The sequence below is a fragment of the Motacilla alba genome, chromosome 14 (assembly GCF_015832195.1).
Source record: "Motacilla alba alba isolate MOTALB_02 chromosome 14, Motacilla_alba_V1.0_pri, whole genome shotgun sequence".
Classification (NCBI taxonomy): domain Eukaryota; kingdom Metazoa; phylum Chordata; class Aves; order Passeriformes; family Motacillidae; genus Motacilla; species Motacilla alba.
Genome location: NC_052029.1, coordinates 9,709,791 through 9,725,806, shown reverse-complemented (window position 1 = coordinate 9,725,806; position 16,016 = coordinate 9,709,791). Strand labels below are relative to the sequence as shown.

The 16,016-nt window shown below is 40.8% G+C and overlaps 2 protein-coding genes across 4 annotated transcripts in view; both read right to left on the bottom strand.

Moving 5' to 3' along the window:
• Positions 1–477: 477 nt before the first annotated feature.
• BHLHA15 (basic helix-loop-helix family member a15) lies at positions 478–4,831 on the bottom strand. 2 transcript variants are annotated; one of them, XM_038150857.1, is made up of 2 exons: positions 3,857–4,135; positions 478–1,944 (listed from the first exon to the last, which is right to left on the bottom strand). In XM_038150857.1, exon 2 carries the CDS (start codon positions 1,906–1,908, stop codon positions 1,408–1,410), a length of 501 nt encoding a protein of 166 aa, XP_038006785.1. In that variant the 5' UTR covers positions 1,909–1,944; positions 3,857–4,135; the 3' UTR covers positions 478–1,407. The 2 variants fall into 2 exon arrangements, with proteins under 2 accessions (XP_038006785.1, XP_038006784.1); XM_038150856.1 differs by lacking the exon at positions 478–1,944 and adding an exon at positions 1,954–2,158 and having other exon boundaries at positions 3,857–4,831.
• A 194-nt stretch (positions 4,832–5,025) lies between these two features.
• LMTK2 (lemur tyrosine kinase 2) overlaps positions 5,026–16,016 on the bottom strand; it is a 42,600-nt gene continuing 31,609 nt past the window's right edge. The window contains exons 11-15 of one of the 2 annotated variants that reach the window (XR_005258604.1): positions 12,950–15,842; positions 11,246–11,381; positions 10,583–10,831; positions 9,384–9,509; positions 5,026–5,487 (exon numbers count right to left, since the gene is read on the bottom strand). Coding sequence is in view for 1 of the 2 variants with exons in the window: in XM_038150854.1 (XP_038006782.1) it covers positions 9,481–9,509; positions 10,583–10,831; positions 11,246–11,381; positions 12,950–15,842 (3,307 nt within the window). In the remaining variant the exon portion in view is untranslated. Of the gene's footprint in view, positions 5,488–5,518; positions 9,510–10,582; positions 10,832–11,245; positions 11,382–12,949; positions 15,843–16,016 lie in introns of those variants that run through there. The other variant, XM_038150854.1, reaches the window with a different exon arrangement.

Sequence of the window (16,016 nt, the reverse complement as noted above, 5' to 3'; positions counted from 1 at the left end):
ATAATTCACATCCCTTCCCAGCCTATGTGGGAATCCTCACCTTTCACTCTGAATTACATTGTCATCCCCTCAGCTGTGCTGCAGCAAACTACAGACACATTCCAAACTGCACAGTGCAGCACAATCCTTTTGTGATGGATCTGATGAATCCTTCCTCAGCCCCCATTCCTCCTTGGACAGCCCTTCTCTGCAGGAAAGGGAGCAGGCCACAAACCATTACCAATCCTAGTGAAGCACGAGGTGCCAAATGTTTCCTGTGCCATCAGAGCAGCGAGCAGCAGCCTCCTGTTCATGGGGCAGGTGGGGAGGGGGAGCTGTGACACGGGGGCTCCGTGGGACCACACTTCCAACTGAGGCCATGCCAGCTTCAGGTGCCCCAGGCATGAGAATACAAGAGGAAATGAGAGTTCCTCAGTGACATAAAACTTTTTATCACAGAAGGGGATAGGGGGAGGGAAAAAAAAGAGCTTATTTTCCTTTTTGAAGAGTTTCTGCTTCATTTATTGTTTTACAGTATCAGAATCTAACACTAACCCAGAAAGAACCTGATCACATCACAGGCTTCATTAGCAAGTAATTTAAACTGGCCAGAGCATTGTCTAACTTAAGACTACACTAAAGCATTTTTATCATTGTCTTGGCAAAAGTAAGTAATTTGTCTCTTATTTATTATTTGTATTACAATGGCACCCAGACACCCACTAAAGAAAATCTCCCTGAGGCCAGATGCTCTGGAAACACAGATCAGAACTGTCCTTACTCTAGAGAGCTTACAATCTAAGAAAGCTTTGCAGATGTTTGCATCAACAGATGTTTTTATGCCTTGCAATGTTCAAGATTACCAGGGCAGATCCACCGAAGGTAAATATCAAGATAAATATTCAGATTTGGTGACAAATTTCCCATATGTGCCACTTCCGTCACCAAGTCAGTCAAATGCTGTCATCAATTTTAATCTTCTGTTTAGCACAGTAGATGAGTCATTGAAAGGCTGGTGAACAGAGCTACAGCCAAGATTCTCAACAAACTCCAAGGAACTCAGATGACACAGACCTTAAAGGCTCAACTCACCCTACTCCTGGTGGGATAATTTTCAGAAGTTACTAAATCACTATTTTCAAGTCAACTCCAGTGTTACAGGATAGGTTTCCAGACCCTGGCACATCACACAAACACATTCAATATGCTCTGAAAAATTCTGAGGGTTTAAGGTAATTTTTTTATGTGCCACATAAATTATAGTCATGAGTGTTACCTGTTTGTCTTTTTAAGAAAAAAAAAAAAAGGAGAGACTGGAGGCAAAAATAATCTCTTTAAATCTCTTGGTAATGACATGTATTACGATGCAAGAAGGAAAAACAATGACAGTAGTAGCTGGCAGTTGGTGTTTTGGCTGAAGTTATGAATCTATGTGGAATATTTCTGTAGATTTTCCTCATGGTCATCCTCCCCATGCTGCTGTTGATAATGCTGGTACAATTTGGATCCCCAGGCTCCCCCCATCCCTTCCACTGCTGGAAAGTGTCCGTTGGACATATTGAGTATGATGGAGGTCAAGGATTTGATGTAGTTTTTGGCCAGAGTGAGAGTCTCTATTTTGGAAAGCTTGTTCTCGGCTCTCACGTGAGGGATCACCTCCCGCAGGGCCTGGAAGGCGTTGTTGAGCTTGTGCATTCTCTGCCTCTCGCGCTCATTGCTTTCCAGCCTCCTCAGCAGCCTGTCCTTACTGCTCCAAGCACGCTTGGCTCTGCCTGTAGGGATCTTGCTGCTCTCCTTGTTTCCCCCATTCCTCCTTTCTTTGCGTCGCAAACATTTCACCAGTTCCTTTTTTCTCATTGCTGGCTCTTCGGGAAGCCCTTCTTTGTCAACAGTTTGCCTTTGTTTCTTTCCTTTGGTTTTAGTCTTCATGTTTTGTTGGATGGACAGGCATTAACTGTCAATGTGCTGTAAAAACATAACACCAATATTCAGCTGGGAGGAGAGCTTGCAGAGGGAACAGAGGACAAGTGAATGGAACCAGTGAAGCAAAGATGCAGTGAATCACCTACTGGTGAAAAACAGATGCCTCTACTTTCTTAGAAACAGGCCTCAAAGCAGAGAGGTTTTTCCTTTATCATTGTACATAAGAGTAAGTGGTCTCCAAGTCGATTCAGTCTTTCTGTAGAAAAGTGAACCACAACTGAAAAACTATGCAGAATACAGCAGTCGGTGAGGTTTGGTAACACATCGCCTCTGTCTGATCTCTTATGCTGCTGCTGTCTCCCAGCTCCTCACTCCCCCACGTTATAATAAAGCCATGCACCACTTCCATGTATTAGACAGACCCTCAGGCTCCTACTCAAAGTAATTTCTCCTTGAACTCCTGGTAATTGGTTTTTGTAGGCACAGGTTTCCACTGTGCAAGGAGTCCACTAGAGGGAAACATGGCACACTCTCAGGGAGAAGCTCTGAGCCAGGCACGTGTTTTCAGCTGCAGCATTTCTGTGTTGTGGGCTAGTCCCCACCACACACACAGAGAAAAAAAGCACTTCCCTCTTCCAACAAAAATCCAATAATGGCAGGGTTTAACTGCAGTTACTGCCCCAGATCAACAGCAGCAGAGCAGGCTATTTTCCAAGCTACCCAAAAAGACACAGCAATCTTCCTTCCTCTGCATTAGGTGACAGCACTGATATTTTACCTCTCTCAGCCCATATTCTGTGCCCACATTACATCTGAAGACAACAGCACCAGAGCAACCCTGCCTCTAATACCAACAATCAGTGTTACTAAGAGACATTCCCAAAATATGTTCTTTCCACAGTCTTCCAGTTCACGGAGTCATAAAAAGGTTTGGTGTAAACAAAATACATTTTTATGCTGATACTATTGTGTAGGAGCAGTTTGGGAGTTGGTGAGCCAATAAAAAAAATGAAGGAAAAAGAAGAACAAAAAACCTAGCCCCAGATGTGAGACTGTCCCAGTACAGCCTCAGCTGTAGCTGGAGCAGGTGGTGCTGTGTCCGGCAGGTCCCAGCTGTGCTGTGGTAAACAACCCCTCCTGGCTCGTTTCTCATTTCTTGAAAGCCATGTTCAGCTGCTGGCCTTGCACACTGACTCAGTTCTCTGCCTGTGAGGACATCCTGGCCCTCCCCAGGTTCCTCACTACCAAAGAGGCAACTTTACCAAACAGGACAGGAATTCACAAAGCAGCTGGGTTGGGGTAGCACCCAGGTGATGACAGCTCAAATACAGCACCAAGCAGCTTGTGTTGTGGGAGCCCAAAAAATGCTGGAGACTACCAGGTATCTTCAGAGAGAAAAGAGGTCAAGCAGTCAAGCACCAGTTCCTTCTGGACTCTTTGTGTAACTCACTTGGCAGAAAAGGCAGAGCTACAGGGCAGCACAGAGGAGTGGGAGCTTCCTTGCCCAAGCACAAGCAGCACTGCTGGGGAGTGCTGCTGTTCGGAAGAAAATAGCCCACAGGACTTGGTGAAGTTATGGAGACAACCAGGAGAGAAAGATGAAGAACCATGAGAAGGGAAGCTTCACCAAACTGTGAGAGCAAAGTAGTCTATAAAACTGCAGGCTGGGCAAAAGCAAATGGGGTATAATGGGATAACAAGGTGCCTAGCTGGCAGGTTTGTTCTTAGACTGCCACTGCTGTAACCTGGAGCAGTAACCTTAGAGAGCCCCAGCTCAGCTTCTGGGAGTCCCAGGAGGGTGTTATCAGTGTGCAAGGAGCAAACAGATTGTGGGGGGATCAGGAGCAACAGACTGGAGTGGTCAAGAGAAACCAAAGAGAGCAGCCAAGTACCAACACATTTAACACCCTGTGCAGCCATCTACCAGGGCTGGCATCCCTCTTCTGTGACTTACCACTCCACCCGCTGCTGAGAAGGTGCCTGGGGCCCAAGGGGCAACGCGGCAGAGACCCAGGGGAAGCCAGGAACAGCAGCGAGGGCTGCGGGGGCAACAGGGAGGGAACGCTGCGTGTCCTCTGAGCGAGGCAGGCTCTGTCAGCAGGAGCGTGCGAGGGGCCCGGCCCTGCCCCGGCCCGAGGAGCCCCGGGCAGGCGCTGCCCGAGCCCCGCAGGCGGAGGCAGCCGCAGGCAGGCCCGGCGCTGCCCGGGACACGTCGCTTTAGCGGCGGGGGCGGGCCCGGCGGGCGGGAGCTCCGGTCCCTCGGGGGGCAGGGACCCGCACACCCCGGAGGGGCCGGGCACGGCCACAGCGCCCCGCTCACGGCTCCGGCCGCTGCTCGGGGTGGTGACACGGGGGACACGGGGCACGGGGAGGCAGCGCTGCAGCGGCGAGGCTGTCACTGACACTGAGGCAGGCACAGCGCTGTCACCAGCGCTGGAGGGGCCGGCCCAGCGCCTCCTTAGCAGGTGGAGTGTCCCCGGCTGCAGGAGGACAAGGTCTGTCTCAGCTCTGTTCTGCAAGTTGTCACAGCACCCGTGTGACACAGGCCCACAGACACAGCACTGCCATCTCTTTGAGAACTTGCTGCTCATAAAGATTGCAAGTTCTCAAATTCTTTGATAATAAGTTCTATATAAGGTGACCGATTTAGTGCCATGGGATCTTTTGCATCTGTTCTCATTAATGACCACTGCCTTGGTCAAATTTCAGCCCAGTAGTTATATTTTACCTAATGAAATTAAGTCATCTTGATATCAGTTTCCCATTCCCAGGTCACAACAGGTGCCAGCACTCAACAGCTGCCATGAGAGGTGAAGTCTTCCACAAGAGCCTCCACCAACACTGCCAGGGCTGTCCTGGGCCATCCCCACCCTCCTGGAGAGCAGGGAACAGCAGCACTCTCCTCCTGCCCTGGGCCCGGAGAGCAGGGAACAGCAGCACTCTCTCCTGCCCAGCCCGGAGAGCAGGGAACAGCAGCACTCTCTCCTGCCCTGGGCCCGGAGAGCAGGGAACAGCAGCACTCTCTCCTGCCCAGCCCGGAGAGCAGGGAACAGCAGCACTCTCTCCTGCCCAGCCCGGAGAGCAGGGAACAGCAGCACTCTCTCCTGCCTCACTCTCCTCCTGCCCAGCCCGCAGCATCTCATCAAGGGAGCTCCCAGTGCACACCAGTACTTCATTCATTTACCAGGGGATTTTTGGTCCATTCAGCACATGCACTTAGATAGAAAAACCAGGCAACTCTTCTAGGAAGAAATTCAGTGAACACTGAGAAAACATGATTAACCTGTTTTCTGAATTTATAAATTTGAAAATCCCCATTCTTCCTACAGATCTCTAATTCTATGATTGAAAGTAAAATTCAGTATTCAGAATGACACTGTTTCTGTTTTAATTATTGCTTCTCTGCTGACTGTGTACACACTTTACCTGAAATTTTCACAAGGGTGATGATACTGGAAGAATTTAAAGGTGACTACGCTATTAGCGTGGACTCATCTGCTGGGACTGTGGCTTTGAACTTTTGGAACTCTCTCAACCTCAGGAGACTAATAAACATATCTTACAGTAGAACTACACTGCTGGCATCTGTTTAAAAATGAACAAACAGACAAAGAGATTATAAATATATAACTGTATTTTATTTTTAATATTAAATATTTTTAAATTACAAGCAGTTTCTTGAATCACACTATGCATGATAATCAATATACAGTAGAAATTACAATTTAAAAATGTACACAATTTAAAGACATTTTGACCTGAAATTTCATTAACTATGATATATTGCCATAAACCTCATACCTGTATTAAATTACAATAGGAAAACCTCATACCTATGATTTTGTTACATAGTTTCTCATTTACAAATAGAATTGAACATTATATATACACACACATCAGTACCATTAATCATTTAAGTTACACCTACATCTGTGCAAGTTCAAACAATTTCATAAACAAAACTAACTGTAAGTCATATTCAAGTTTCTGAAAAACAGGCTGCTGGTATTACAAATACTTATTTTCAATAAGTTTATATGATGTTTGACTCTCCTCTAGACTTCTTCCCATTTTGTACCAAAACCATTAACATGTATGACTTAAAGCTGAAGTAATTTTTTGAAGTAACTCCATTCTTATTTAAGGCTATTTCTTATAAGGCTAATGTACTTGAATTCCACCTTTCACCAACTCCAACACAAATAGCCAAGTCACTGACATCTGACAATGCTGACATTTTAGGATAGTGCTTAATCATAAAAAGTCTTTCTACCAACCAGCCTCCCCATGAAAGATTGAGTATTACAGAAAAATCTGCTAAAAATACTGTTAAAAAGAATGAGGCTTAAATGGCTTTCATTAGTGCATCAACAAGGATATGAAAAAACAGTTAAATATGCTCATTTCCAAGAAAATGGCAATTTCCATAAATGCAGTTATACACAGTGTATCTGCAGCTGGGGCATTTGGGAGAGTACAGGTGTTCCCACTGAAACTGGACACACTTGTTGCTCTCTTAGCTTTTCACTACAGATCCTAATGTTCAAACAAATTTCTTTAGGTGGGAAAAATCAGATCTTTTAAATATCTTTAGTAGCCAAATTGAGACAACGCCTTCCTTATTCAAACAATCCAGATATTCTACTAGAGAAGGAATTAATCTGTAACCAGTCCTCATAATAAACCATTGAAAATAGATACATGTACTTCTAAAATGGAGACCAGGCTTAAGTAGCTAGTGCAAGAAATCACTTAGAATGTAATGAATGATTTGGAGCAAATCCCCTCATTATAATGTAACATGTTGGAATTACTGATTCATCTTCATTGTGCCACTTAACTGCCAGGCAGATATTTAAATATTGCTAGTAGTTGATCAGATCTTTAATTATTATGTTTTTACCCCAAAAGATAGTTTATGCTATGCAATCCAGTCTACTGGATTACTGAAATTAAAACTTATGTTTAAGTGATCTGAGTTAACTTTAAATATTTATTTCTCTTCATTGTACAGCTAAAAAGGACATTACCTTGCTTAATATCATACACATCTCCTTTTGGAAAAAATGCTCCTTTGGCAATTCATTAGCAATGAGTCATTTGGACAAAGGAGTAAACTTTCACTTCCTGTGTAAGCTTTTCTTTAAACCCGGGAAAAGAATAAAAATCTTAGATTTCCATCAAGCAAAGGAAATTCCTGATGTGCAAGATAAACATCTGATTTTCCAGAATTACAAGAAAAAAAAAAAGCACAACCAAATGACAACATTCCAGAGGGATAAGCTTTTATTTAACCCAGAACTAATTTTTAAATAAAATGATTCAAAATTAAGGCTGAACTCCAGGTCTGACAAGTTTCTCACCATGTAAGGCAGACAAGCCCACATGTTCCCTGCAGACCATGATGGAGTTTCATTCTTACTATGGTGAAAATTTAAAGACCAATGAGGTACCCTAAATCTAGCTGTATCAAGGAGTTTAATGTTGGAATTAAGGAGTTTCTAAGCAATAGTTTGTGCACAAGGTCTAATACCAACATTTTAAAATATTTTCAGTAGCGCACAGCTTCCTTAAACCCTCTACAGTATATACTGTAAGCCTGTATTAAGAACTACTTGACTTTGCCTTCTAAATAATGTTTTGGGGAAAGGTCCATAGGAAAATTCAGTTCCTCACTTCATACTGAAGAACAGTTCTGACTAACTCTGAACCTGAGTGCCTCATCAGAAAAAGATATCTCAATTCATTGGCAACTTCAAACACATGATTATCTAAATCATTCCCTTTTAATCAGTATGGAAGCCATTCTGGTTTAAGGGCTAAATAATGTTGGAAAAAATCCAGTTAACATATTCTTGTCGTTTTTAAAACATACTTAAAAATCAAAATTAACACAGAGGTATACAAAAAAAGAAATCACATCTGAAAATATCTAGTCCTCCCATCTCCATATGATGAAAATTCTCTGGTGACTGGATCTGGACACAGAGCACTTGGACCACCATTATCTCAAGCCCTGCCAAAACAGCCACTAAAATACAAAGTACTTCATATTTCAGTGCATTTGTATTTTAGTACAAGTAAACAAATACAAAGCCAGGTAAACTGCTCCTATCAGTTTTTCTACAGATCTGAACTGCATAAGGCATTCCAAGAAGACAGGGATTTGTTTCTCAATTGAACTCACTCTGGAGTAATAATTAAGGATATCTTTTTCCAAGCAGTTTAGAGGATTAAATCAGCTAAATGAATGGTAGAGCAGGAAGGTTAAGCCCCCCACTGTCTTCCCTTCCCTACAGGCTTCAGAGCAAACCTATTGTACTGCAGCCTTTGTTCAGAAGGCATTTCAAGATGTACCATGGAGCTCTGCAGACATCTTAAAATGGATCTGGCCCTATAACGGGTGCAAAACTGGGCATTAACCATTAATCAAAATCTTAATTGTCATAACATCACCAAGAGGTAGATTTACCACAGGCCTCTGAATGGAGCCCAGATCTGCAGTCAGCAGAAGAATGAGCTTCAAAATTCACAGAATGTACAACTGAAGGGCCAAGCGTACCCAAATCCAGCCTACTGAAATTAGTCTTTATATAAGATTCATGAATTCCAGAGGTTTGTACAACCAATTTTTTCTCTTCTTTCTCCAAGGCAGAAATTGTAGCAAAAACTGGAAGGCCCTTGACTTTGATATAGTCAGATGCTATTACAGTTTAAGCAGTCAGTAGGATCATATGTAGGAATTAAGAGTCATTATCTCTTTCATCTAAAAATTCCAGAGTATATCATATATTCTTTTCCAGTTTCCTATAAAACATGAACACTAACAACCATTCTATAACCATTATCATTTTAGAAATGGTACTGAATATAAGGTTTCAGCAAGTCTAACATAATACTCAGAAGTTATGTACGTTTTACGAGTACCGTGCATAGCAAAAGGCTACAAAAAGGACAAATTAAACTGGATAACTGGGCCAATTCAACTTGTCTTATTTTCCTTGAAAGATTTAAGATTTTGATTCTGTACATCATCAGGAAATAAAGGAAGAATAATCCATAGTGCAATTGTAATAAGCAAAGTAATATGTAGTGATATCTTTTTGAATAAATATGGCTCACTACTGATCAACTATCATTCAAACAGTTCCATCAACACAGCCACCTGTTGCACAGGACAGGTATACACAATTCTACAACAGGTGTATGTTCAAATAGATAATGAACTACATGGAAAAATATAAAAAGAATATTATACAATCTCATACATAAACCAGACTGTAGTGTAATTGCTTTACTTGTTTAAGTTATCTGAAAAATACTTCAAGTACTTGAAAACAGCGGCAGAATCGTCTTTCAATGAAAAGCAAAATTGCACTGATTTAAAAATACATTACAAAGTTAAATACACATTCAAATTAATGTCCTGATTTAACATTGCTTTCAGTGTTTACTTCCATTTCTCAGTACTTCTTGATTACCTGTGTTACTCCAGGAGGATCCAGAGTTTAGATAAAGAAGTTTCAAACACAAAGTCTATGTGTTTTATGTATGGAGTCCAAGCACGTTTAAATTGATTTAATCTTTTTCTCCATCTTCGCTGCTTCCTATTAGGAGAGGAAAGGTCATAAGATACAGTGAGATTCTTCTGCACAACCCTCAGTTCTTTGTAAGACTCTTGCTAGAACTTGGCGTTCTGCTGTTTTGCCCTTCCAAGTTTGGGTTAATTTTTCCCTACACTTTCAACTACTGTAAACATTTGGTTCATTTATTCATAGACATCTGCCTCAATCACACAGTTCAATGTCACTTCTTAGGACACATAAGGCAACGCAGGATCTCCAAAATACTCTCTCTTATCTGCAAGTTACTAAGCACCAAATATTATCTAATCAATAAGCACAATACAAGAACAATACAACTCCATATAACACTGATTACATATTTATAGACATTGACCAGAAGCAAGGCTCTGCAATCAGTAATATTTATTTTTAATAATGCAATATGTTATCAAGATTATTAATATTATTATTTTTGCTTCTCCTAACCCTCAAAAACATATCAAAGGTTAAAAAGCTTTTGGTTACTGACAAGAAGTCTTGTTAATAAACACTGCCACTACTCAATATTGCTCTGAATGGATTGTTTGGCTCTCCTATAAAAGCTATCCTATTCACAGCTCTAGAAAACATGCTGCAGTCCTCGAGAGAATATCATGAATGCAATGTCTAAAAAGCAATATGAGAAGAAAACTAAACTGTAAAACAAGCTTACACAATAATAGCAGAAACATTATGTTCCTGGCATCCTCATCCTGTGCAATGAAAACACAATTGTGACTTAAGACAGTGCAATAACCAGAATTAATAACTGCCATAGTGTGGCAGGTGCAACAGCAGTGCGGCAGGACTGCAGAGGGTTCATTTATCCAAACACAGCACTAGGGTTTTTAACACACAAACTGAGACCACAATTTTGTACAAACTTGATGCAAATAATCCCAATCTCCATGGAAAACTATGTCTTAACTGAAACACAAGACCAGACAAACTTTCATAGTGTTAAAAATGTACTTTGGTATTTAAATAGAACAAGACTTGTTGTGTCTGTTCCTTTATCTTTACATAACGATTTTAATTTGTATCTTTAAAGTAATTACTATAACTAAAGCACTTACCTCCTTGCTCTATATCTGAATCTGTAAGATGTGTAAGAGAAAAGCTTGCTATGTTTGCAGGAGAGATGGAGAATCTGGAATAAGGGGATGAATGTGACCAGTTCTGATCAAGAGTCCGGGACGGTGGAGGTGGGGAGAAGTACTTTGATGGCTGAAGGGGTGGTTTAGAACCAATGAGACTATTAGCTGCCTTGGATAGAAAGGATGGCTCTGGAGAAGAGAAGTCATCATCCCACTCAAAGCCTCCACCTTGGGGAGGGGAAGGGAAAAAAAAAAGGAAGAAAGAAAAAAAAAGCAGCATTACAGTCATGTCATGTAAGGTCACCCAGAGTTGTACAAGTAGACTGGAAGATTATATTAACCCCAAACAAAACCTGCATCCCTAGGGTTCCAACCCAGGGAGTCACAAAGATTTGTCACCCAGTTTGGCTGCCTCTCAGGCAACCCTGGACACATCAATATATAAACAACCAGTATCACATCCCAGCTTAGCTCCTCAGGAACAAGGGAATCTGAGCCCAGCTGCAGCGTGTGCTTAGGATGCAAGACTGAAGCCAACATGGTCCAGTGAATTTACAGATCACATATAGTTTAATGACTTCTCATAAAAGGTTCTGTATAAAACAGTCTTGGCCCCTGCTGTGTATAAATATATTCATGTACCTTCTTCATCTGTTGAGCTTTCTGAATTTGCAAATCTGTTTAAGTAACCAGGACTGGAAGATGGAACAGGAGAGCTGCCAGCACCTTCCCCGTTCACGTCTATCCCACGGCTTCCCAGCTCCTTCGTTGGTGTTTCCTAAGGCAAACAAAGTCACTTATTAAACTCTTTTTACACACAATGTCTCCATGCCTTCAGATGCCAGCACCCACAAATACACTCCCCCATCCTGCCATCAAGTCAAATGTGGTATTAAAAGGTCTGTAAACTGTTACAACAACACAACAAGACTTTGAGTTACAGATTAGCACATGCAAGCACTTCTAAAGAAAGCTCCATCAAACCTATGCTAAAATGCACACAGGAAACGACTATTTAAATATTATTTACTATATAAAATGGTTTCATATTTGTAGGAACAAATACCTTCCAACTGAAAACAGTTCCCATATCAGCTTAACAAGGGTAGGGTTTTTTCCCCTCTTTAATAAAGCCTTATCCCAACATTTTATTTTTTTTAAATCCCCTAATCATGTTCAGGATAAAGAGCCAGACTTTGTACAGCCGGTATTGGAAGCAGCCAACATTTTATCAGTTATTGTAATAAAAAGTAAAGAGTTCAACAACTAAGAGCAGTTAAAACACAGCTGATTTTTTCCTTCCCCTCTGACAAAAGGATTACTATTCTACAGGCTGCCTAAACACAAATAAATCACCTCTGTTTTCTATTCCAAAACACAGTTAACTATAATATTTAGGTGCGTCATCATAAGCAACATTTCCAAAGCCTGACAATATGACTGCTCTTTTAAACTCACTGGACTAGTTTAGTTGCCATAATGCTAAAATACAACCCCCTCTGTATCCAGTTACACGAGTTAAAAATTGATAAAGCTGATAGGGAAACAAAAGTAACCTTGAATTTTATAAGCAGATCACTGTGTCACTGAACATGAATCCCACAGGATTAATAAAAATTAGGATTACCATCTAAATACTCTTCTCATCTTTGATAATGATCTTAGATAAATTTACCTTAGTGCTAACTAACATAAGATTCAGAGTTAGGCTTCAGTTTGAATTTTGAGAGTTTTTTTGTTTAATTATTGGCTTTTTTGCTTTCTTCCTTTCTTTTATAAAACATCTTAAAGACTTCAAACTCATTAAACAGATAAGCTGCTTCTATAAAGTTAAAACAATATTCTGTCAAAATCAAATAATTAAATCTTGTCCATAGCAATGCTGTCTCACATATTCAAATTAAATACATCTTATAAACAGCAGAAAAACATCACTAAAAGCATGTTCATTCAGCACGTGCAGTCAAGGGTCCAACAACAAAGGAGACTGATGATCTGGAAACCAAAGCAAAAATCCTCCTTCAATTCAGATTAGTGCAGCTATTCTAGCAGCAGCACAAAACTGGACCTACCCAAGTCATAAAGACCTACCCCAGTCATAAAGTCTTTTTTTTCCTTATATATAAATATTATTTTACATACATAAATTCTTACATAGCCTTAATATATAAAGAAAAAATAACCCACATCATGAACAAGCTGTAACCCTGCCAAAACAAGAAAGGTGCTTTTGTAATACCGTTTTCCCAAATATTAAGCAATTTATTCAACTGCTACTTGTTTAAACAAAAAAAAAAAATAGGCAGGCCAACAAAAATTTTACTTAGTAATTAAAAAGAAGGGTACCTGATCAAACAAATAGACTGTCACATCATCAAAGAATGTCACAGCCTTTTTCTCATCTTTCCAAAGTTCAGGCTGCCTTTCATTAAGAGGTTTTGGAAGTTTCAACAAGCTTCTCAAATGCTTTCCATCATCTTTTTCAGTAACTATCTCAGGTACTTGATGAACAATTTCATCTTCACTGTCAGAACTCAGACTATGCATATGAAAAGTCCTCATGTCATCCTCAGAATCACTGTTTTCATCTTCCTCATCTGCATCATCGCCGTCTTCTAAATCGAGCATTCCAGACACGCTGAGTTTGCCGAGGTACTTTCCTTCGATGTCTGGCTCTTTCAGCTTTTGTCCTTCCATGTGATAGAAGGACTTCTCACTGTTACTCAGATCTAAAGCCATGTTGTGCACAGGCTTTAAGTCTCTGTGTGAAAGGAGCTCTGAAGTGTTAGTGCCAACACAAGAGACACTTTTATGGGAAGTCTCAGATAGTTTTATTTCATCCCTCAGGTTACCTTCCATCACTATTTCCAGGGAAGTCAGAGTTGCCTCAGCCCACTCATCAGGACACCCCTGCATCCTTTCATCCATCTCTTGGATCTCTAAATTGTGGTTTAGTTCCAGTTTTGAGTTTTGATTATCATCACCCTGGTAATTCCTCACATCACACGATTGCTGTCTCTCTTCAAAACCACAAACCTCTTCCGTGTGATCCTCTCCTCTGTTGGAGGAAATAACACACACAGTCTCTCTGGACAGATTTACAGACTCTTCTGGTTTTTTATCTGGCTCAGAATCATTATCAGAAAAATAGGCTGAGTCTCTGTAAGAGTTTTGATTTCCACTCAGAAAAACCACCGGGGTTATTTCAAAATTGCTGTTCACTGCATCCAAACAAGCTGCAGCTTCTGACACAATGATGACTGGATTAGAAGGCAAAGCACTGACACTGCTCTCATTCACACACAGAGCAGTTTCCACATTGGAAGTGTCCTCAACAGGGACATGGGAAGTCCATTCTGGAGATTCCAGGTTTTCTGTTTCATAGCCACTGTCAGCAGGTTTATCTGGTGGCAAAAGTTTCTGAGGACTTTGAGCCTGTAAAGATTCTAAAACCTCATTTACATCTAAAGAATCCAAAGAATCAGGTGTCTCTAAGGTTTGTTCTACCGTTTGTATAGGAGATGGGCTGTCTTCCAAAAGACTATCCTGACTGGTACAATCTGAAGCAACAACAGAAATTGAAGTCACCTCTTCTGGAACATCCTTACAGTTCTCAAAATGATTTGATGTTTCTTGTATTTCCTCCAATAAACATTCATTTTTTTTAAATATGGGAGAACTATCTTGCAAGTTTCTTTTCCTATCTTCCTGATCACTACATTTTTCTTTGTTAAATGTTGTTTCATCAGACTTGAAAAGCATTCCCTGTTTCATCTGCGCATCACACTCATCTGTTTCAATGGCAACACTGTAATATGGACTGCTTCCAACATTATTATTTCTGGCATTATAAGATAGCTCTTCTTGACAGAGAACATCGGTGTTACAGGACATGACTTCATTCACTTCTACATTTAGAAATTTCCCCTCATCCTTCAAAATAGGAAGATTTGCACAGTTATCAGATGAATTATGCGCTGTGGGTGGACTAGAGGATGCCTGCATCTCTACAGGAGTCTGAGACTGCAAACTGGGATCTTTGTTCATTGTCACTGGGTTAAAATTTTCATCTTTCACTGTTCTAAGACTTTCGTGTATTAACGAAAAGACCTGTGCATTTTCAGCCAGCACAGGCTCAGGCTCTACAGAGTTTCTTTTTGAGGTTTCTAATATACTTTTTAGAACATCTTCTGAGTACTGCCCAAAATCATTGCTGTTTTTTTTAGGCAATAACCCTGTTAATAAGTTTTTCTCTTGAAGAAATAAGAAGTTATCAGAAAGTTCTTCTAAAGTTACCAGCTCTGACTGGTTAGAGATATTTTCACATAAGGAAACAGTTTCATTTTCAGAAGCATGATTAGAATGCTCCTTCTCAGAACAGCCTACTGCCTTTCTAGCATCTGTGTTTGAGTTCAAAACAGGCGAATCATTTGTTTCAGCAAACCCAAGTATTTTTCTATTTGTCAATTCTTCTGCTCTATCAATGTCATTAAATATACTCTGGAAAGGACTTTCTGGACTATTGGCAGCAGTCAAAAACTCCTCTTTAGGATCTGTATTGTAATGGAAGAAGTCCCCATCGGTACTAGATTCTTCAACATCAAGATCCCTGAGAACCGTGAAATGAGAACTTTTTTCTTGTACAGCTTCTTGATGATCAACTTCTGTGGTTAATACAACTGATTGGTTATCAAAATTCATGCTGCAGCCACTTCCTTTTTCCTCTAACTGGATATAGTAGTCATTTCCAACAGAAAGTTTGTGTGCATCAAACACAGGTAACACCCCAGGGACAGCAAGTGACGCCTCTTGACCACTTCCATCCTGTGCTCCTGGTCCTTGCTCTGAAAGTGACCTCTCAAAAACCTCCACTGGATAGAAAATACTTGTGTAGTTCATGGCTTCATCAGGATTCACATGACCACATTCGTCAAAGTGATCGTGTTTAGCTGCCTCCCAGATGTATTCAAAGCTCAGACCATGGCTTGTTTCAGTTACAGTCAGAACCTCCTCCAGCTCGTGGCCAAGTCTATCTCCTGTGAAGTGATCCAAGATTGGGAATGCAGAATTACTTGCTTCTCTATTTGAGGTGTTTGGTTTCAGAGCATTCCACTGTTGCTCAAAATCAATCTCTGAGTCCCTTTGGCTTTGCATGCGGAGGTAAGTTAAAAGTCTGTGCACTTCTTCTGCCGTCGGTCTCTTTTCTGGAGGCAGCCAACAGAACTGCAGAACTTCATACCTACACAAATAAAAACATTTTCAATAGGTTTCACACTGAAAAGGAATTTACAGAATTCAGATACCTAACATGCCTCAGAGTACCAGTATCACTGGCAGGAACTTCCACCTCCAGCAAGTCCTTTTACTCCCTTTATCTAGGATTTGATTGCTGAGTTTCCATGTAGCATTTTCA

Excerpts from the sequence above, each read along its gene's own strand:
- BHLHA15 (XM_038150856.1), bottom strand. The coding sequence starts at position 4,493 with ATGAGCAGCAAGTTCTCAAAGAGATGGCAGTGCTGTGTCTGTGGGCCT. Across the intron at positions 2,159-3,856 it reads TCTCAGCAGCGGGTGGAGTG|AAAGACTGAATCGACTTGGA; the intron begins GTAAGTCACAGA and ends ACTTTTCTACAG.